Source organism: Bemisia tabaci, chromosome 7 (assembly GCF_918797505.1).
Source record: "Bemisia tabaci chromosome 7, PGI_BMITA_v3".
Taxonomy (NCBI): Eukaryota; Metazoa; Arthropoda; class Insecta; order Hemiptera; family Aleyrodidae; genus Bemisia; species Bemisia tabaci.
In genome coordinates this window covers 47,895,173-47,916,537 of record NC_092799.1, presented here as the reverse complement: position 1 = coordinate 47,916,537, position 21,365 = coordinate 47,895,173, and the positions used below count along the sequence as shown (strand labels likewise).

At 35.5% G+C, this 21,365-nt stretch overlaps 3 protein-coding genes across 6 annotated transcripts in view; 2 read left to right on the top strand and 1 right to left on the bottom strand.

Annotated features, from left to right (window-relative positions):
• LOC109036822 (uncharacterized) overlaps nt 1-21,365 on the bottom strand; it is a 319,487-nt gene that overhangs the window by 69,592 nt on the left and 228,530 nt on the right. The window lies entirely within an intron of this gene.
• Nucleotides 786-11,736, top strand: LOC109039689 (syntaxin-5). 2 transcript variants are annotated; one of them, XM_019055290.2, is made up of 6 exons: nt 786-1,261; nt 2,713-3,102; nt 4,017-4,273; nt 5,257-5,448; nt 7,274-7,395; nt 7,714-11,736. In XM_019055290.2, exons 2-6 carry the CDS (start codon nt 2,739-2,741, stop codon nt 7,871-7,873), a joined length of 1,095 nt encoding a protein of 364 aa, XP_018910835.1. In that variant the 5' UTR covers nt 786-1,261; nt 2,713-2,738; the 3' UTR covers nt 7,874-11,736. The 2 variants fall into 2 exon arrangements, with proteins under 2 accessions (XP_018910835.1, XP_018910836.1); XM_019055291.2 differs by having other exon boundaries at nt 788-876.
• Nucleotides 13,142-21,061, top strand: LOC109039688 (uncharacterized). The gene is made up of 3 exons (XM_019055289.2): nt 13,142-15,159; nt 16,417-16,497; nt 17,533-21,061. Exons 1-3 carry the CDS (start codon nt 13,326-13,328, stop codon nt 19,197-19,199), a joined length of 3,582 nt encoding a protein of 1,193 aa, XP_018910834.2. The 5' UTR covers nt 13,142-13,325; the 3' UTR covers nt 19,200-21,061.

Here is a 21,365-nt window from a genome sequence, read left to right as displayed (position 1 = left end):
AAACAATTTTCAATCTGTTTTCTTTCAAATGTGAGATATTTGGAGAGGTAGGCGCAAGTTCAGATTTTGAAAAAAAAAAATAACTAAACCAAAAAAGAAAAAAAAAGATAAAGGTTTAAAGATAGTTGTATTGGTGCTCTACTGAAGCTAGTCGCAATGTGACACTTTTTACAGTTGAACATCAAAGCATCATTTTTAAGCTGCATAATTTATGGTCAAAATTCATTTCAACCATTTGATGCCATGAAATTTAGAAATTCCGACTCATTTTTCTCAAAGAAATGAAACTGCTTCTTTGTACTCTGACCTCCAAGGATCAATAACTAGAACCTAAGGATCCATAAAAAACTTGAGTCCCTTTATTTCAGTGGAAAAACACTTACAGAATACGAATACGCTAGAATATGGGTAAAAAGTTAACATTAAGTGCGTTTCTCCATAAAATATTGAAAATACCCCCTCTTATACCTTCAAAACGGGATGAGTCGAGATAAAAGTTGTTATTATATGAAATATATTTTTTTAACTTCCAAATTATTTTCAGCTCCAGTCGAACATTGATAGAAAAACATATTGAAACATGAAGAGTCTTAGTTCCGAGGTGTTAGAGCCCATGTAAGTGGGACCTTTCCCACTCCGTTTTAAATTTCAAAGAGGTCTCGGTTTTCCCGCGGTCCTATTGACCAATCAGAAGGGCGGTTTCATTTTTAGCTGTGACGTAGAAAAGTACATTTCTTCTCCGCCTGCCACCGCCGCTTCTTCTTTTTCTCCATGCACCCCGCCGTTTCTTACGTGTTTGTTGTGACGTGTAGGTTAGAAATGACCAATTTCCTCCAATAGTTCCTATAAGTTTCACAATTTTATCCATGAATTTAGGTAATTTGAATTTGAATAATCGAGTGTAGCATGGTGTAGCTCTGCTGTTTTATAATATGGAATGGTGTGTTTCAGTTTTCAGTCTGTTCTTCCTGCACCTAATCCAGACAGTTTCTTATGAGTAGATAAGTTTGAAAACTGATGGATAACAGTGTAAAGTATATCAATCTCAGTTTTTATTGTCAGTTTCATTCGCAATATCATTTTTTTCCATCCATCAGCAACTGATAAAGCTCCAAGTAATGATCATTTGTGGGCATCATTAATCAACTGTGAATTTACTTGTGACATCTGTCATTCGTAGGATCAGAATCTTGTCATCACCGCTAGTTGGAACTACCTGAAGTCCAATTTTATGAGGGAGTCGCAGAGGACTCCGAGTGAGGTTAGTGACCGACAATTCTTGTTTTAAGGTTCACAGCACAAGTTTGGTGGCGACCAATACCTATTCGACAGGTCAACTGTTTGAAATATAAATGTGTCGAGGGATGCTTTAATGATATCGCTCAGAGATCTGACAGTAACAACTCAACCCTAATATTTGCCAAATATGTTGACTATCTCAGACCTTGCCCGCAGCCTTTGTACCGGCTTAGAGATACTGGGTAGACTGGTTGAGTATTGCACAGCCCTGGCAGTCACAGGTTAAGTACGCAACTCTAACATGAGTTCAACAATGGCGTAAAACTCCCAATGAGACTATTTGGTAAGCACCGTTGAGGCTGATGCATATCACAATTGCGTCCAAACACGTTGAACTAAAGTTGCAGACTTGGACCTTTTGTAACCTCATATTTCGATGCTGAAGAATCAGTGGTGTCCATCGAAGAGACAATTTGAAATCAGGACCAATTTGACGTATTTCTGTCAAACGAAACTATGTGCATTATAACGTGCGCCCTGTCATGCATATATTCTTATGGGTCTCAGGGCTCATGTCTTAGTGCACATAGTTTTGTTTGACAGAAATATGTGTAATTTTGCCATTAGCCCTCTTGACGGTCGTATGCACCTTATAATAGAGTTCTTATATTTGCCATTTACACAGTATGGTCATCATACAGTAGAACAGATTAATCTTCTCCGGAGAGTTAAAGAAATAATCTACTGACCAATATGTTGTATTTAAAAACCTTCTCTTTAGAAACCTCATTTCTACCGAGCAAAGTCCAGATAAAATTCGATGTTACTTTCCATGAATGCTTGGTTGAATACTAGAGCAATCCTTGCTCCGGACCAACTAGATGGCGCCTTAACAAATCATAATGTATTGTATAAGAATGGTTGAGGCCTTCACCAGGTTTTTGAACAGTCCACATCAGTGTTCTGCCTTCCCCGGGAGCCATGCGCTAAATGCACCTAAAAATCGGGCCTTCGTGCCTAAAAATTGGGGGGCTGGGCCATTGTGGCGCCTTAAAAATGTGACGGATTGAACTTGCAATTGGGTAGCAGCGGTAGCAATGAAGCGCTCTCTATACGCACCGTTTGCAGCGCAGCCCGAGAGCGAGAATTTCATGCCTTCCAAAAATTTTCATTTGCTATGGCCCGCATGCAAAAATTTAATTTGGCTCCTAAGAATTGAGCTTTCCGGCCAAGGTGGCTCCTAAAATTGTAGGAGGAAGGCAGAACACTGGTCTACATTCTAAACTATGGCGTACTTTTTTTTGTTTACCAATTTAAATCAACAGTGATATCCAATTCAAATGGCTGCTGCGAGTGGAGTATTTTCTATCATCCTGTGTTTTCAAACTGAAGTATATCCCAGAGATTTTTCTATGACTACCAATCCCTTCATGGTTAACTGGATTTTCATCTAATGCCTTACACTTTTTACAGATTGATGCATTTTGTGGTCGAGTCAAATGACAGCTCGTCGCCGAAGGGTTGGCTCAGAACTAGATCAAGGAGGGGATTGGGACACTATTAGCTTTCCTGGCAGCTCAAGTTTAAATCCGAGCATCTACAATTGCGATGAAACAGGATCTGCTCCCAACAAAGGCCTGAATTTACAACCTGTGGCTAAAATGTCAAGTCGAGACCGGACAAAGGAATTTTGCAATGCGGTCCAATCGCTCCAGTTCAGACAGATTAAAACTGTGGTTAGACAATCTCAGGACCCGCGAAAAGCAAAATCACTTCAAAGTTATAGAGAATTTATGGACACGGCAAAAGTAATAGGAAAACATATCAGTAGCACTTATGCAAAACTAGAAAAATTAACTTTTTGTAAGTGTGCGCACAAATTTTTCATCAATCAATTTTCAATTTATTTTTTTAAACCATCTCATTTGAAGCAAGCAATGCCCTTTGTATTGCACATCGATTCCAATTCACAGTAGTCTTAATGAGTTATTAATGATGAATGCTTCCTTCTCGTAATGTTTCCTTTGTGCACAGTTGCGGCTGTTCAGCTTAAATGCAATAGAACTCCTATCCTACGTCTAAGTCTGAACAGATTAATGGTCAAATTCAGATTTATTATAAATTTGATGAAAAAGTCATTACCTCGAGTTTATTCAGAGAAAAAAGGAGAAAAAAAAAGGATAATTCTTCCAAACTTAGGTCCAACTAAGTCAAACTGAGATAGGACAGAAAATCACAGAGGAAAACACAGAAAGGTTGCTAAGCAGACTAATAAAATGCTGTTAACTTCAAAGAAATGTACATATCCACTTTATGGTGATTGACAGCATTTATTAGAATAATTGGTTGTGTAAATGAAACCTCAAGACTCTCCTAAAAGTAGCACCGAAGTGTCATTCAATTCCTACTGCAGTGTGTCATGACCACTGTAAAAGATACCCAAAGTTGTATGCTTTGGAATAGTGCTTGCCTATTCAGAAGCAGTCCTATATCAATATCATTATTTGTTTTTCTGCTTGCAGGAAAAATCAGCACTAATATTTGACTCTTTGTAACTGATCTTGTTCAAAATAATTTTGAAAAAGATCAATTACTTACTTAACACTCGATAATTATTATCAAGTATAAAGTTTGAGTGGATACTTTTATCTCTAGTGCCCAAGCTGATTTTTAAGAACCTATACATGAGTAGAACCTGCCAAAGATGATTCTAATTGATTATCAATCCACTCGCAATCGGAACTTTTATCTTACCAGTTTTGGTTTGTTTGATACAGTGGCAAAGCGGAAGTCTCTATTTAACGATAGACCAACAGAAATTCAGGAATTGACGTACATCATCAAAGAAGATATTGACTGTTTGCGAAAGGAGATTGGGAAACTGCATGAAGTGGCTAATTTTCAAAAACAGTCACAACAGAACAATGGACGACATCACCTTTTGTCACATTCATCTAGTGTTGTGATAGCGCTCCAGTCAAAACTAGCTTCCATGTCTTCAGAATTTAAACAAGTCCTAGAAGTTCGGACAGAAGTAAGTTAAAAAAGTTTAAAATTAGAGTTCAGTCTGTGAGGCCAAAGGTGATTCTTTTCTTGGTGATGATAACTTTTGCAGAGTTCATCAACTCAGACTTTATAAGTATAAAATTAGGGCAATGGCAAGGAACTTTTACAGTGTTGTAGTACCGTTTATCCCATGTGACAGTTCAAGAAAAAACCAAAAAACTCATAGAAGCACTTCTAAAGGAAGAAAAAGCACATCAAAATCTGACCAATCAAAAACTGAGCTTCGAGTTGACGTAGCGAGGCAAAGCCTCTAGCTGAGTTCAGCCGATCAGCAAACGCTGGTTCCCCTTTCTGGCTACACTACCATAGCCTGCCAAAAATACCGTTAAACTAGTTGCAATTTTGTCATTTTTGAAACGGAGTCTCTTCGTCATTCGGGTTTGAAAAAGTCGGGAAAAATTCTTAGAAGCTCATCTCTCTCCGCACTTTCGAATAATAAATTTAAAAAAATGGATACCACTGTCTCATTGGTTGTGTAAGAGAGTATGATGTTTGCGAAATAGTAAAAGAAAATTTTTCTTATGCTCCAGCATGTTCTTGGTGGCAGTCCTTTCTGAAAAAACAAGCACAAGATAATACTTGTCGGATGTTGGCATCTAACATATATCCACTATCCATGTTATGTCTAATAATATTAAACATAATATAAAACATAACATAATATTAAACATAACATAAATTATTATGCAAAAGATAGTTCAAGAGGCATTTTTTGAAGTGGAGTTAAAGTCTAATCAAAGACATCCAAACTGCGGAGTCTCTGAAAAATGTCGAAGATAGTTAGAATTGTAACTGTAATTAACGGAATGAATTCATTCTGTTAAAATGAGCTAGTTCGTGTGCAAGGACCAGAATGACAATAAAATATTTATTTATCTCTTTTCACTGTGCCTGCTAGAAAAAACACCTAAGTGCCCAAGTATCCTAATCTCAACCCATGTGTCTTTTCAGAGCCTAAAACAAGCAAAAGCCAGGAGAGATCAGTTTTCATCCCCTCTTCCAAGTGCATCCGTCTCGAGTCCGCTCAAAAACTCGGTGCTCCTTCAAGATGAGCAAGTAGCCATCAATCTAGATAATCAATTGGTCCCTATGCAGCAACAGAGTATGGTTCAAAAACAGGCAACAATGATGTATGATGAAACGGTGAGATTTTTCCTTTCACTGAAAGTTTAATCAAGTTCAGCGAACATCGTATTACACAATGTCTAAAAGGCAGTAGCACTGAATATATTGGTATGGAGTGTAGCCAAGTGCTAGAAATAATGTAACATTTTCTTTTAAAAAAAAACCTTACATTTTATTAATTAACTTTCACCTCTGGTCAAAGTTAATTAATAAAATGTAAGGTTTTTTTTTTAAAAGAAGTTGTCACATTATTTCTAGCACTTGGCTACACTCCATACCAAAAGTTTAGTGTTTACAACAAAACTATAACTAGGTAGATTCAATTAGAATCAACGTAACTGCATTTGAAATTGCCTAATTTCCTCTCAAGTCTTATTTTGTCAAAGGAAATCCAATGAAAGTTTCTGTAAAATTTCCTTTGGTTATTCTGATAATCTCAGATGGAGCAGTTTCATGCATTAATAGAGAATTTACAGGTGTCTGAAATTTGATGAATTTCGTGTGTAAGTTGAAACTACTGAGTGAACTGAACACGAGGATACCCTTTGTTCATGAATTGAACAATTATTGGAGAAGATATGACAAAATGATCTATTCTGCTAAAATATGTGTGTTTAAATGGGAAATGATGCCACTAGGCGGTGCATTTTCTCACTTTTAAATCTGTTTCATACTATTTCCCATATCAGAAAAAAAATTATGAAAAATACTGTGAAATCAGCTTTTTGAGCACTTTCAGATGAAGCCATAAAAAATTTGCATGCAAATTCTCCATTCGCACATTACGATATACTGCTTGCAAAACACTGCCTCTCAAAGACACAGACTATGTAGCATCATTACATAGTAGTGAATCGTGCTCCCCGATCACTTTGAATCACTTTAAATGGAAGTGGAGCTTAGACGCATGAATTTCTGGGAAATTCCCAAATAGCCGCCAAGTCAGAGTAAGTTCTAAAAAAGAACAAACAAGGTAACAAAAATTACCAACATCAGTTCACAAGGTTGAATGGTACGAAAGCGTCCCTGCATCTCTGGTTAGGCAGGGTCAAACGATTCATATATCAAGGTTAGATGTTGTGATCGACTTATTCGATGTCTTGAACCAATTGCAACATCTGATACATTGATGGTACGGTTTGATCTTGTGACCTAGGCTGGTCTTAGATTCAAAATCTTTTGGCAGTGTTCCAAACCTTCAGGTGGCATTGTTAAAATGCTCCTAAAAAATCGGCTATGGTCCTCAAAAAATTACATACATTTTCTTTTGGTCCTCAAAAAATTGCATACATTTTCCTTTTCATTCAACGATTTTTTAATCTGGGCAGCTAATATCTAGAGCCTCCACTTGTGCTTCAAATTAAACTTTCTTTGCAAATATTTGTAACTACAGGCCTACATAGTCTGAATCTTCCGTCAAATTTCGTAGAATTTTATCACCTGTCAGAATAACTTTTAAATTTTACTGGCATAGATACATGGTATTCCTTTATTCGTGAAAGTTCTTTCAGAGATATTTGAAGTTTTCTATTGTGCAATTATCCTCTATGTACTTTAGAGAATTTGCAAGTACGATATATTCTTATCCACATCAATTTTCACAGAATATCTTGAACTTCTTTTAATAGAAATAAAAAAGTAGCTTACTTGGAGCTGTCTGCTGAGCTTAGAAACCAAAATCATAATTTTTGTGAATTTAGCTGCCCTCAAATTGGAAGCGCTATGAAATGTTGCTTGTCCATTTCATGACTGTCCGTCAACAATTAGATTGAGTTATTGTCTGAACATGTAATCCATTCACGTTATTAGAGATTGAGCCTAATTTTTTTTTGTAACTTTGTAGGATCAATATCTTCAAAGCAGGGCTGAGACGATGCAGAATATTGAATCAACAATCGTTGAACTAGGAGGAATTTTCCAGCAGCTTGCAGTCATGGTTAAAGAGCAAGAAGAAATGGTTGAGAGGTAAAAAGTTTACCTAACTCTTTGTTTTTTTGAGACTTTGAACTGCATGATCTAACTCGTTTGTTTACATTCATTTTATCAGCCACTTACATCCTCTGAGACTGAGTGCAGAAGTGACTCTATTTTGCAGAGTTGATGTGCTTTCATTCTCATGTATTCAATTGTTTCTCAGTCATAATTTTAGGTGGATTACGATAGATGTAAGGAAATTTTAAACTTATCCTAGTTCATTTATCTGAGTTTCAAACTAAAGTTTTGTGTTCATCAATACAAACTTCCTCAGAAATGTTTAACAAGATGATTCCTCTCTGTTTTCAGGATTGACTCCAATGTTACGGATGCAACTCTAAATGTAGATGCAGCTCATCATGAAATCCTGCGATACTTTCAGTCGGTCAGTTCTAATCGCTGGCTCATGATAAAGATTTTTGCTGTTCTAATATTTTTCTTTTTATTCTTCGTAATTTTTATGACCTAAAGTTGGACCTGCAATATCTTCATCTCTACCATTCTTCATCAACAGGCGAAAGAGAGTAAGAACTTCAGCCCCTCAGTGTATGGATTCCTATCAAAATTTCGCCCAGAATTCGATGGTCATGTTGACAGTTTCCAAATTCAGTGTGGGAGTCAGTCACTCATAACTACCGTCCCTATATCTGCCGATTCAAACTTCTGACTCGCCCAAAAAAACCAAATTCTATTTAAGCAAAAGTTTTTATGAAATTAATTTCAGTTTGCCCTAGGATAAAATAATTTTTTTAGTGTGCTGAATTTTCTCCATAATCCTAAGAGGATCAAGTATCAAAAGGAGGAGGGAAAATTTTGTAAAACACCCCAGTTATTTTTTTTCGATTGTTATTTTGTTTGTAATGGTGAATTTGATCCTTGTTGATTTTGATTTTTTGGCAAGCAGAAAATTTGATTTTGATTATACTGATGTAAACTATACTGTAAACACTAATTTCTCATTCACAAGAGGATTTCAAAATTTTTAAACATGATCCATGTGTTCTTCTTGAAATTTTGATGGGAAAAAATATCTTGTAGTGTTTTAATTTTCACTATATTGGGTTTTTCATTTGGTGAAGTTTTTTCTTTGAAAAAATGCCTATGCATGGTAAAATCATAAAAATACATAACCCAATTGCGGTATTCCTAAATTTGCCCTAGTTTTATTTTTTTGTAAGAAAAGATATCATGTATTTTTTAACAAACTTTACGGAGAATAATACAGAAAGAGTAGGGAGGAATTGCACAAAGAATCTTGTGCAATACCGAGGAAATCTTTCAAAAATGTAAAATGTGATAGAAATTTGACACCAATACAACCGCAGTCACCAACTGAGTTGGCTGTAGGCTCATAGTTTGACCATCAATATATATGAGTATCATATTGAAACCTGATACTTTCTAATATTTCCAGACTGGATGTGAATTGTGAAGGGTCAAATTGTAAGGAAAAATAATTTTTCCGTCTTTTTTTATTTAACGCCCTTTCTCCCATGCACACTATCTGTAAAACAGATCAACACCCTTGCTTGCCATAAATTATGAAGTACTTCGATAGAAACCTCCTCTCTCTCTCTCTGTACATCAGTTTTTTTTTTTTTTTTTTTTTTTTTTTACAGAGTGTGATCCAGAAGCGCTACCCCCAAAATGGTTTCATTAATTTTTTTTTTTTTTTTTCTCGGCCTTAGCCTCATTCCTCCCTCTTGAGCAGACTCAGACTTTTGCCGTCTGATTATAAAAATTGATAGACAAAGCAATAGACGAATAGGACATGGGGAAAATGGAGAGGTCCTTTAGGTTGAAACAGGTAGTTGATATAGACTAAGGGGGAAAGTGATGGACTCTCTGCAGGTTCTCTTGTGGATTGCCATTGGTTAGTCTATTACTTACCTCTTTTGTCCATTGAAACCACCTGTTTCTACCAAAAGAATCGCTTCATTTTCTCTTTGTCTTCTTTGTCTGTTGCCTCATCCATCATCAATTTAAACAATCAGCCTGCTGTCCCCCTCCAAGCACATGTCCCCCTCAATACAAGCTCTGAGTTGGAAGTTAATATGATGCTGTTGTTGTTATTAAAAGATTTGTTCTTTTGAAAGACTTCTCTTTGTTTTTATGCTGAGAATAAAATGGCCGGTTGATCTACATCGCCGATCTAGCAGGGCTGCCGGATTTTTACCTGTAAGATCGTATTGAAGAACTCACTTATTCTCTTTTTTTACTTGTTTCACTCAAAATTGATTTGAGAAAAAGAAATAAAAATTACCGGCACTGAATGCCACTGAATGAATTGTTCTGTAATTTGGAAAATACTGATTTTGATGGTCCCAATGAACTATTATCTTTGTTAAGACATGCTCGAATTTGTTGCTGGATTTGCATTCCCGATTTTTAACTCGCCAGATATCGACAGTGAAACTTTCAAACCATGTATCACGTCTGGGGTGTTTCAAAATCTCCGCTCCCTTTTTACATTTTAAAATAGAACGACTCTACATGATTTCTTGAAATTTTCATAAACTGTTTTTCTCAGAGAGAAGGAAAATCACTGAAGGTTTCAAGAGTTGATGTTGTGTGGTTTTACATTAAAAGAATACTCCATTGTTGCAAACTGAGGTACGTTGTTTGGGAGTTTCACTGTCAATATCCTGTTTAAAGCTTGTGCTTTCAATCAACGTAATGAGCTGTATAAGTTTGAGTTCAGGAATGATTTGAAGTCTCATTAAAATGGAGGAATCACAAGTTGTTTGGATTAATTCTTTTTTAACTTCGGGGATTCGGATTTTATCATACTTTAGGTGCCAATTTTTTTTTTATTTCATTATCTTTTTTTTCTATATTGTTATTCCATATTCATCAGTTGTAATTTTTTACTTTCCATGTTTGCTGCAAAATTGTTGAAATTGAAGCACTGGGTGAGAGAAGGGCAGTTATAGGTTATGGTGCTTCAGAATCTCTGCAAATATTTTATTCCTACGGAAAGTGAAGGCATGCATCTCACTGAGATTTTTACTGAATATTCTTCATGAACTTCTGATTTTACAACGTTCCCAAGAAGAAATGTCAGAAAAAATAGCGTTAGGGATTTTGAAGTACCAAAACTTCTTACACCCTGATAAGGGGAGGAGTGTCCCTCATCACTTTTATCTACATGGAAATTCGTTTTTTTAAATATGAAGTAAATTGTCAGGCATTTGGATGTAGGTATAAGGCGACCTTTAACTATACCTTTAGGTGTCAAACTTCATACTAAAGTCAAAACTCTGGGTTCAGTTAAGTTACGTGTTATTATTCTCATGTTGTAAGATTTTCAGAGGAGGTTAAATCTTATTTTAAAATAAAAATAAGTGATACAGAATTCTTCGGAAGTATTAAAGTACCTTCTATAATTATCATATCTCATTAAGAGCAAAGTAAACATTTATGAGATTTTGAGTAATTCAATTCCGAACTGTGAAAATAAGGAAAATCTTTTCGCCATAATCTTTTATCAAACTGAACTGCCGGAATCTTGAACCACAATATTCAGGAATAAGTCGGAAAGCAGTTACCCTCTGAATTTTGCCCCTGATTTACCTCTATTGTAAGACGAATACAGAAAGAGTGAAAGGAATTGGCTCTGATTTCAGAATCTAAAAAGAATGTCCCTAAGTGTAATTTTCGTCGAATTCAAGAAGAAAACTCATACTTTTTTTCTCATTCTGTAATTTTCAAAACTCAAAACATCCTACCTCCAATTTACAAAAATATGTTTGGAGGTTATTTAAATCAGTGAGAACGAAAATGCACCAACTAGAAAAAATGAAAATAATCAAGACACACAAAACTGTACAGTAGGTGAAGAAGTTAGTCTAAAAAAAAAGATTTTTGGTGCTGAAAGACGAGTACTTAAGGACACTTTAAAGGCATCTTTGGGCATCTGTTGGAACAGATGTGCTTCCTTCAATGACTTTTAGAAAATTGACTGTCTTGAATGAAAATTGAGCATTTTCAAGTTACTGAGTTAGTGTGGTTTCGTTTTTACTGATTCATTTGTGGTATTTATAATTTCAACCTAAGTGCTAAAAGATTCTCCTTACAGACCTAAAGAGTGAATATACTCCAACAACTTGTTTTTACCTAATTTACCAATACTTAGTTTTTTTTACAAATTTATTGGCGAAGAGGAACATTTCTGGTCACTTGGAAATTTGACTGTTAGATTATTCTTTTATATTTTAATTAGTTTCTATTATTCTTATTTTGTATATTCCAATGGGTATTTAGTACGTTGCTCGAACTTATTTTTTATTTTGTAAATTATATAATGTTGAATATAAAGAATTGTTTACAATATCCAGTTTTGTATATATTCCTCTGTTTCTCAGCCATAAAATGTCAGACACTGTGAATTGGTTACTGCTATCAAAAATTTGCCTCTAATATTCTCTTTTTTCATGTAATACCTAGATACTTACTTTAGTATATTAATATTTTTTTGCTGACTTCTCTCTTGATATGATCATAATGCTTGAGTGACACGTATTTTGTTACTTGCAGCAAAAAAAAGAAGAAGAAACAAGAGAATATTCTTACCTGAGGCATCAGTAAGTAAGAAAATCTTAATAAAAAACCTCTCAATCAATGAGCCACATCAATTCATTTCTTTTGGAGATTCCACTCAGTTGATTACGTGCAAAATTCAGTTATGTTTTACACAATTTTCTTTTAGTGAAAATTAATTATATTCATTGCTTGAAAAAACCTGAAATCTAAGAAGCTCGTGAATTCAGAACTAGAGCTACGGTGTCAAAAACTCAAAAAGGCTCTGTAAAACTCTACAGTTAATCTTTCAACTAAAAAGTTTCATCGTGTGGTGGAAAAATTCATATTTTACTTTCATAACTGGTAGGTAATGTAGTACAGAAGACTGAAGAGATCTGTGATTTTTAAATTAAAAATATAAGCCAGTCTATTATTATGTAGGAAAACATTTAAATTAAAAATTAAACTAAGTTGGGGATTTTGAAACATCCTGCTTAAAATAGGCACCTCCCTAAGCTCCATCACATTTGATAGTGAAACAGTGTCTTGTTTACAGTGTTTCACAATCTTTGCTCCATTTTCATTTTGACCAAGGAGAAAAAACCAACGCCATCACTTGAAATTCTCATTGAATATTCTTCACACAAAGAAGACCAATCAGGGCAGTTGCTAAGAAATTACCTTCTTACAAAAAAGTATGACGGGAAGTCTGTAACAGGCAAACTGAACTGAGAGGTACCTATGCACTCCTGCAGTTTCACCGTCAATAGATTCAATGGAATAATTTTATTTATACATATGTATATTTATAACTGATTGTAAGTGCTGCCTTTACCTTTTGAGAAAATCGATGTAACTGAGGAAAATATGGTCTTGTTAGATCATGTTGTTATATCCAAATAGGTAAGTACATACTTGCAGTTTTTCTAATTCACTAGGTAATACCATGTAATACCAATCTAAATGATACTGCAGAGAGAAGGTTATTCATCTCTTCAAGTTCATCCGCATGATTAATATATCCGCATGATTAATATATCCGTATTATCATTAGAGAATTATATTCAGGAATTATGTTCTTCTACGTTTAGAGAATATTATTTTATTTATAGGTGGAGGAAAAAGTGTAAGATGTCCTTTAAAATGTGTCATTTTAAACTGGACAAAATAATACCGCCAAAAGATGAAGTCCGGTGCCGTCGTTGACCATAACCTCAACCTCAATATCCATGAGGTTTTGTTTGTTATTGTTGTGGAAGTTTTAATCGGAACTTTAGTAATTGTAAACGAACTTTGGGGGGTCATGGAGGGTGTTGAAGTCAAATCATTCAAATGTTATAATTTTCGTTGTATTTTGTTTTGAATGAGGTGACCCTCATTCATCTAACGCGATTTTTGCAATGTCTGCAAAGTCTGTGACTCAGTCAACTGCTGATCTTCTCTCCAATCTTCCTATTCGACCAAAGGCAAGACGCAAGAACAATGTTAATGAAATTTCCACCGAATTTCTGAAAATGCTCAACATTTTCTCGAAAAAGACTCGCTTCCAACACAAGCACCTCACTGCAGTCACCGGTCCAAAACGTTCGAAAAATTCGATGTTAGTAGTTTCAAAAGCAAGAGAGCCTCGAGGTAAAGGAAAGCGGAAAACTATCTTCAGTGACAAAGAGCCAATGGTAATCGATTTAAGCAAAGCTAATGAGCCACCTCCCGACGCAAGTCTACCGGAAAAGGATTCTCTAGATGCTGACCAACTTGAAGGACTTAAATGGGAAGAGTGTCCGCCCATCTCTCCTGTGCAGAGTAAGAAAAATTCCAACAAGACTCCTTTACCTACAAATAAACTTGCAGAACCCAGTTTGTCAAGAAGAAAACCATGCCAAAACACTCCTACCGATATAGTGCATACCGTAATGACTTGGGAACCACCAATCATTTCTACTGCTCCGAAAATCAATTTGTTAGATATACGACATTCTTCTTTAGTTCCCTCAGAGCCTTCTTCTCTGCGCTGTTTTCCAAAGAAGAAGCCTATACAGGCTAAAAACACCATCAAATTGACCAAAGAATCAAGAAATTCGTCATCTGCTGCCAGATGTAGGACATTCACGAGAGTCCGTCCATCAGATAACTCACTAGGACAGTGCAAAGACAACAGTGCAACCTCTCAGAAGAATTTACTTGATAATGTTACACCAGATCCAAGGAATACTTCACTACGCCCTCCATCCAAGGATACTGAAAGCTCCTCTGCATCCACTGTCAACCACTTAAACCAACAACGTTGGGCCTCAGGGCTGAATAATCCACTTCTAAGTATACCTCGAAAGTTTGATAAGGTGTTTGATTCAACAAATCCCCATCAACCAAGAGGTATGCAAACTACTGCTAACAACAGCATAAAGTCGAAAAAGACTGTTGCCAAGCGTCAGTATAGAGGAAAAGTGTTACCAGGAACTTTTAAAATTTTTGAGGATATCTCCAGACCAACAAGTGGACATTACAGCAAACTTTTTGTTGGTGCAGCAAACACAGAGGTCTCATCTCAAAGTTTCAATGAATTTACCAAGACAATGATGAACGAAGACCCAGTCCTAAACAGGCTCCTGAGCAAATCTTCACTAACAGAAGCTAGAGAAATAGCCGACAGAAAGACTCAAAGAAGTGCATTTTCGGATTGGGCAAGGAGGGTTGACCCTGGAGGGGCATTGGAAACTGAAAAGCTTAAAGGTAAACTGAGTTTTGATCACATTTATACACCAATAAATAAAGTAAGTATAGGGATACAAACTTCACCAGCAAATTCACCATCACCTCCGCACGAAACTGAAGATAGCAGAGAGCCCTTTTCCCACATGAATGATGAGACATTTAAAAATTCTGATCGCTGCATTTCATCATTAGGAGGCAAAATCAAGGATAATGTACAAATCCCGAAACCACATGAAGATAAAGCGAAAGGGCCAACAAATGACCATGTTGACATATCTGAAGTTTCAGCATTTACGGGAACGGCAACTACACCTGCAAATTGTCACCCAAAGCTCCAGCACCGAGAAAGGCAGACTCCAAATGCAACAGTTTCTCTCTCTGGAATGGAGGCTGTGTTAGAAGCTGGATCATTCCTTCTGAGCGGTGTGCTACCAAATGGTTTTCACAATAATTCTATGAACAATGGAAATTTTAAACCCTATCCCTACGCTGATTTGTCAATGCAAATTGAAAATTCTGATGGTAATTATTACTTAATTAAGGTTTTCTTCTTGTAAAGATCACATGAGGGTTCTTAAGGTGCAGATATCACATGATTTCAGATTAAGGTGATTCGTCAAGCTCAAGTGACGTGGTCGAACTGGCATGCGATACATCACATCTTTTAGGTAAAAAATCTCGGCAGATTTTGAATTTTCAGCAAAAAAAAGGACGATAGCCCCTGCGCATGAGCCTGAAGAATCATTCTAAACCCAAAAATCGGCAAAATTCAGAGAAATGAAAACAGGATAGTGTTTGGAAAAAAACCTCGCATTCGATACCGAAATCGATAGCTGAATCGAATGCGAGGTTTTTTTCCAAACACTATCCTGCTTTCATTTCTCTGAATTTTGCCGATTTTAAGGTTTAGAATGATTCTTTAGGCTCATGCGCAGGGGCTATCGTCCTTTTCTTTACTGAAAATTCAAAATCTGCCGAGATTTTTGATCTAAAAGATGCGATATATCGCATGCCAGTTCGACCACTTCTTTTGAGCTTGACGAATCACCTTAAAAACGAGCCTGAGTTTGTGACTCTGGTTTGCTAGTAAAATTAAAGCTGCTGACACCACCTTTTGCATCAGGCCCACCTCTATCTGCACCAGTAGATTGCATCATATAAGTTCCCCAATTTTCCTCCAAAACGGAGAGTTCTGAAGGTAGAAGTGCTGAATTTATTCTAATCTTATTAAGCTCAGCTTCAGTTTGGTTTACGGATGATGCAATAGCGGAAATATGCATCTCGGTTTGCAGCATTGCAGACCTCCTGTCATACTTCATTCTCTACCTGAGAGACTACTCATCATCATTTCTTGAAAACTTTTGTGATTTTTTCCTCCATGTGAGGAAAATTCTGTGACAACTTTAAGCCTTGATGCTGGGGCTCAGTCACCTTTTAAAAAATAAAATAGGAACAAAGATTTTCAAACACTGCAACCTAAATACGCATTTCTGCAGTTTTGATCAAATGGTTAGCGAGAAAATCAAGATTTTTTACAAGGATCTGTATCCGCAGCATAAATCCACCTTCAAGCAAGATGTCAGATTGCGCTAACTGCAAAATTGTTTCTCTGCTTGTGATATTATGTTCACCTATGAATTTTGGCCTTATGGAATTCTTACTATCAACCAAACCCAAGTGGTTTGGTCAGTTTCTCTCTCTTCATGAACTGCAAGTCAGCAATATGTAAGTCTTCGTATCGCATTTCACTTTTATATCACGCTTATTTTTGTCTTTCAGATCCTGTTGAAGATGAACATTTTTCACCTCCAAAACCTACCACGGTCATTTATTTCAAAAGTGAACCAGCATTAGACGATGGTAAGTATTGTCCCATAATTTTTCACCAGCAAAGATACGAAAGAAAGATAAATACTTAATTTACATTTTTCCCAGGAATCATACCGCTGGACCTCCTAGATCTAATAACTTTACCATAATGTTGGTAATCTTCCATTTATCCTCACTCAAGACTTTATTTAAAAGGTAATATCTTTGGTAAAAGCAGGTCAGAACTGATTTTTGGTTTTATATTATTACCTAGTAGCATCAACCGTTAAAAAAACTTTTGAAAAACTCCTACTTTTCGAATAGGCAACTCTGAAAAAACCTGTTAAAATGCTCTTAGGTATTAGGAAACCCTCTTTGGCTATTTTTTTAAGTAAAATTAACGAACGGTGAAATTTAAATGAAAGTGTTAAAAAAACTCTTAAAATATCAACTGCACCTAGTTTTTTTACACTAAAAATGTTTAAAAAACTACAGTAATTTTTCAAAAAAAATTTTAACACTTTTTTCTTAATTTTTACTTATTGTAAATTTTACTTAAAAAATAGCCTAAAAGATTTTCCCAATACGAATATCTGAACACTTTTTCCAGAGTTTTTGAAAACAATTTTAGGCCACTAGGGTAGGTTTTTATCAATTTGAAATCATTTTTTTATTCAAAATACTTATGGTGACAGCTTCATTTTAATGATCTTCAGTAAAGGTAAAATATAAACCAATGTTTAAAAAAAAGAAGAAGAAAAAATTAATATGTGGGTTAAAGAATTAATTTCAGAGAATTTCGTAGCTTGAATCATGTCCCCAAAAATTTTTGAAATGGAAACATGTATCAGAATGCTTAGATTCGTGTCTTGTCTAGTGGTGCATTCTGTTTCTTTTGAAAGGGTTGAAAGATGTGGCTGAGACGGAGATGAAATAAGATACATTGTATTATGATGAAATTTTTTTGGGGATGAATCTTCATGGCAACATTTAAATTACAGAATCAGAAAAATAGCATAGCAATATCAAACGCATGCTAATCAATCCCAAAGAGATCCGTCTCACATTTTATTCTTAATGTTTCAGAAAACTGTGAAAATTATAGTGATGAAAGGCTTCTTTTGGAGATGCCATCAGAAGACACTTTGGAAATAGGAAGAGATGCAACGAATCCATTGATTGATTGCGTAAAGGAGGAGATGGTCCCTGAAGAAACCGTTCCAAGTGAAAAAGTACAAAAACCAAATGAAAGCATTGATGCAGTTGTCAGAATCAAAGAGGAAATTTTGGATGAAAATGAACTCAATTTTTCAGAATCAGGTAACAGCTCTTGTGATATTTCTACAGGAAAAAAACCCCCAAGAGGCAGTGCAATACATACACAAAGTGAGCCAAGGACTGGAAATGAGTATATGGTTCATGCTATTGAAAGCCCAAGTTTCAATGATCTAAGAGCCACTGCGTCATCGACTCAGCCTCAAATCAAAATTGAGCTTGAAAGTGAAGATGAAAGTATAATGGACACAACAAATGAAGGCAGAATTTCAAAAGAAATCACAGCCGACTTCTCCAAGGACAGAACGGAAGAAATTGATTCACTTGATGTTTCAATCATGATTAAAACTGAAATAGAATCGGATACTGAAGACCAGTCAAAAGCGATGAATACTGATAACAGTAAAAGAGAAATTTCCCCTGACTCTTTGCCTAGAAGTGAACCCAGAGCTGAACTTAGAAATGCACTTATTTCTTCTAGCAATGTTCCTGTTAACAAAAGAGGTGAAAAGAAGGAAACTAAGATTTTGTTGGGGGGAACAAACGATGAAGTCTTGAAAAATCACTCTGAAGGCAAGTGTGTCTCAAACTTAGTACACTCTGAAAATGGTATGAACTCAACGTATGTCAATGAATCAGATTTGAGTCTTGTAAAAACTGAAGATGACATCGAATACAATAACAAGATGGACACAGATGATTATAGTGACAACAATAGTGCAATTGATGACTTTTTTATGATGGAAAGTCAAAATGAATCTGAAACATGCAACCTTGAGCTTGAGGAAAGTGGAAGTGAAAAAAACAACACCACGCACAGTCTGGGTGAGTTTGAAGATGGATCAGAAAATAGGCAGGAAAATTCAAATGGAGGCAGCATGAGTGGAATTTGTAAAGATGAAACTCTCGGTGCAAGCCTTATTTTGTCTCGATTAAATCAAGAAAAAGTCGAATTGAAAGGATTTTCATTTGATGCATTTGAACAACCTAAACCGTTCATTGTCAGAAAATCTGCTAAGCCAGTAGAAACAAGTGATCAACAAAGCCAGACTGAGACAGTTAGTGCCTTAATGTGGGAGCCATTAATGTCGTATGAACAATTGACGGACACAAAGTTAATCTTCTTTACCGGCATCAATAAGCTCAAATTCTCCCTCTTACATGGTTTTCTTTTTTCAGATCGTCGAATTATTACACATAGATTTCTTAGTGAAGAAAATCAGCTCCTTTTAACCCTATTCCACTACAGACACAAACCAGGGCATGAGTATCTGTCAGTACTTTTTGCAATATCGGTGTATCAAGTCGGTCGTATTTTATTCAAAGTTACGCAAAAGTTCAGGGATGCTGTGAAGGATGATTCATATTGGACTATGAAGAGTTATATGTGTTCAGTATCGCTTGTCATGGAGTGCCATGACTTTATGGCTCACATCTTACAAGCTGCCAATCAAGAGGATCCCTCTGAATTAAGTTGAGTTTTAGCATGTGTAATGAAGAGTGCGGTAAAGTCCAATTCACAATATCAAACTTCTCAACCGACATAACCGAAGGAAAAGTTGGATGGAAAGTCGGACGCAAAAAAATTCTATTTAATTACCGTTGAAGTGTGATGTCGTCATCAGTCTGCTGTTCGTGAAGATACAGTTTCAGCTCGTGTCGGTCGGAAGATTTCGTTCCAACTTTTCGTTCAACTTTCGAAAAGTTTAATGTGATGTCACATTCAAGTTTCCGTTCAATTTTTCATCAAATTGTCGTTTTCTCTCATTAGGATCACACTGTCCAACTTTTCATTCGACAAATTGCATCCAAGAGATGGATGAAAAGTTTGATAGTGTAAATTGGGCTTAAAAGCGAGGCATAATACTAGTAACCATATTTTCACTCCCAAAAAATTAGGATCCAAAAACTGGTTACTGATGGCCTTATGGGTGGAGGAGTTAAGAAATAGGAAGATTTCTTAGTTTGAAATTTCGATGAACACTTTTCAATTGTTACTGTTTAAAGTCTGATGTACCTACCTTAGTTCTATAAGTTTAAGGGACTGCCATTCCCTATTCCAGAAACTGCTCTTACTTCCAACTTTTTTAAATCTCCTTGCAGCTTGGTCATTGTTCCTTTCTTGGTCCAAAAAAAAGTATAGCTTTTATTTTCAATCCATATTATTCCAGCATGAAGGAAGCACATATTTTAAGATAATGAAATTGAGGAATATTTTATTAATATTAAATCGGCAAATCAATCAATTTTTTTTTTCTACTTGTTTTTACTTTTCAATTTTTGAGCTCACAAATGTTGAACATTTGAAAGTCTAACAAAAAATTTCAAGGCACTTAATTTCACTCTTGTTCAACACCAGTATGGAGAATGAGGTTCTCAGAATCTATTACTATTCAGGAATTTCCATTGCTAGATATCAAAGATACTGATAATTAAAGTGAGATAGATTGAATGTGGAGTATGATACAAATTATGAATCTGTCAAAACTGGTAGCATAAAACTGAAGGGTTAGAAATTTTAGTTTCTCCTTTTGCTATTCAGTCACCTCTATTTTCTCTCCTTTCTTCTTGCTGTTTCAAATTCAAAGGAGTTTAAGTGTAGACTGATGAGTTGGTTATGAGTAAATTAAGATTTGGTGTCCTCTCAATTTTTAAATGTTCAATCTAACCAATCCTTTCCATCTTTTTTGCATACAGTGGTAAAAGAATCAACAAATATAGGGCTCATTTTAACAAAATTTAGTTCTTAACCAAAAAATGAACCTTTTACAAAAAAGCTGTAACAGTTCACTTGCTGCACTAAGAATTTTTATCGAAGAATTTGGTTATTTAATAAAGAGCAGCTGTTCTCTTAATGCATGTGATGTTAAAAAAATAGGGGGGGGGGGGGGGGTTGAAGAACCATGAGCGCATAATTGAACTTCATCATGATTAACTCTTAGTTCAACCTTTGTTACCTGCACTAACCTTTTTTGATCAATACATTGAGCGGCTAAATAAAAAATTTCATGCCAAGTATCACATATCAATGTAGTCTTGAGCGCAGAGAGAAACTGCCAACAAAAAATATTAGACTTGGTCGTTGAAATTCACTGTTCGATCTATTCTCACCTCTATGTTTTTTTCTTTCTCTTATTTTTCGAAGAAGTGACAGTCTCTTAAGTTAGTACAAGAATTTCCTTAGATTTGTACTTCTTTTAATCTTCATTAAGAATTGTTTAATATTGTTACATTTATTTTTTTCCTAGAAAATGTGTAAAGTGTACATATAGTTATTTACTGTTAATGTTTGTATTTCTTGTAAGAAATATAGTTGAAGAACTTTTATTTTGAAAAAGAATGCGAAATTTTGATTTTTATGCAAGGTCTATCAAAAACTTTCACAGCAGATTTTCACAGAATAGGTTTTTGAAGATGATTAAAAGCAAACTTAATTCAATTTTTAGCTTGACTCTTTGCCCTCAAATTCTTTTTTAGGATTACCCTTCCTGCACTCTATTTAAATACATGGGCATATGCCCTTACATGAGTATAGTAGTCCTAGAGCCTGACGATATTTAGTTACAAAATCGTGACACAAGTTTTGAGCACTTAAATCTGCACGGATGCGAAAATGGTTGTCTGCCAAAAAATGGCACACACTT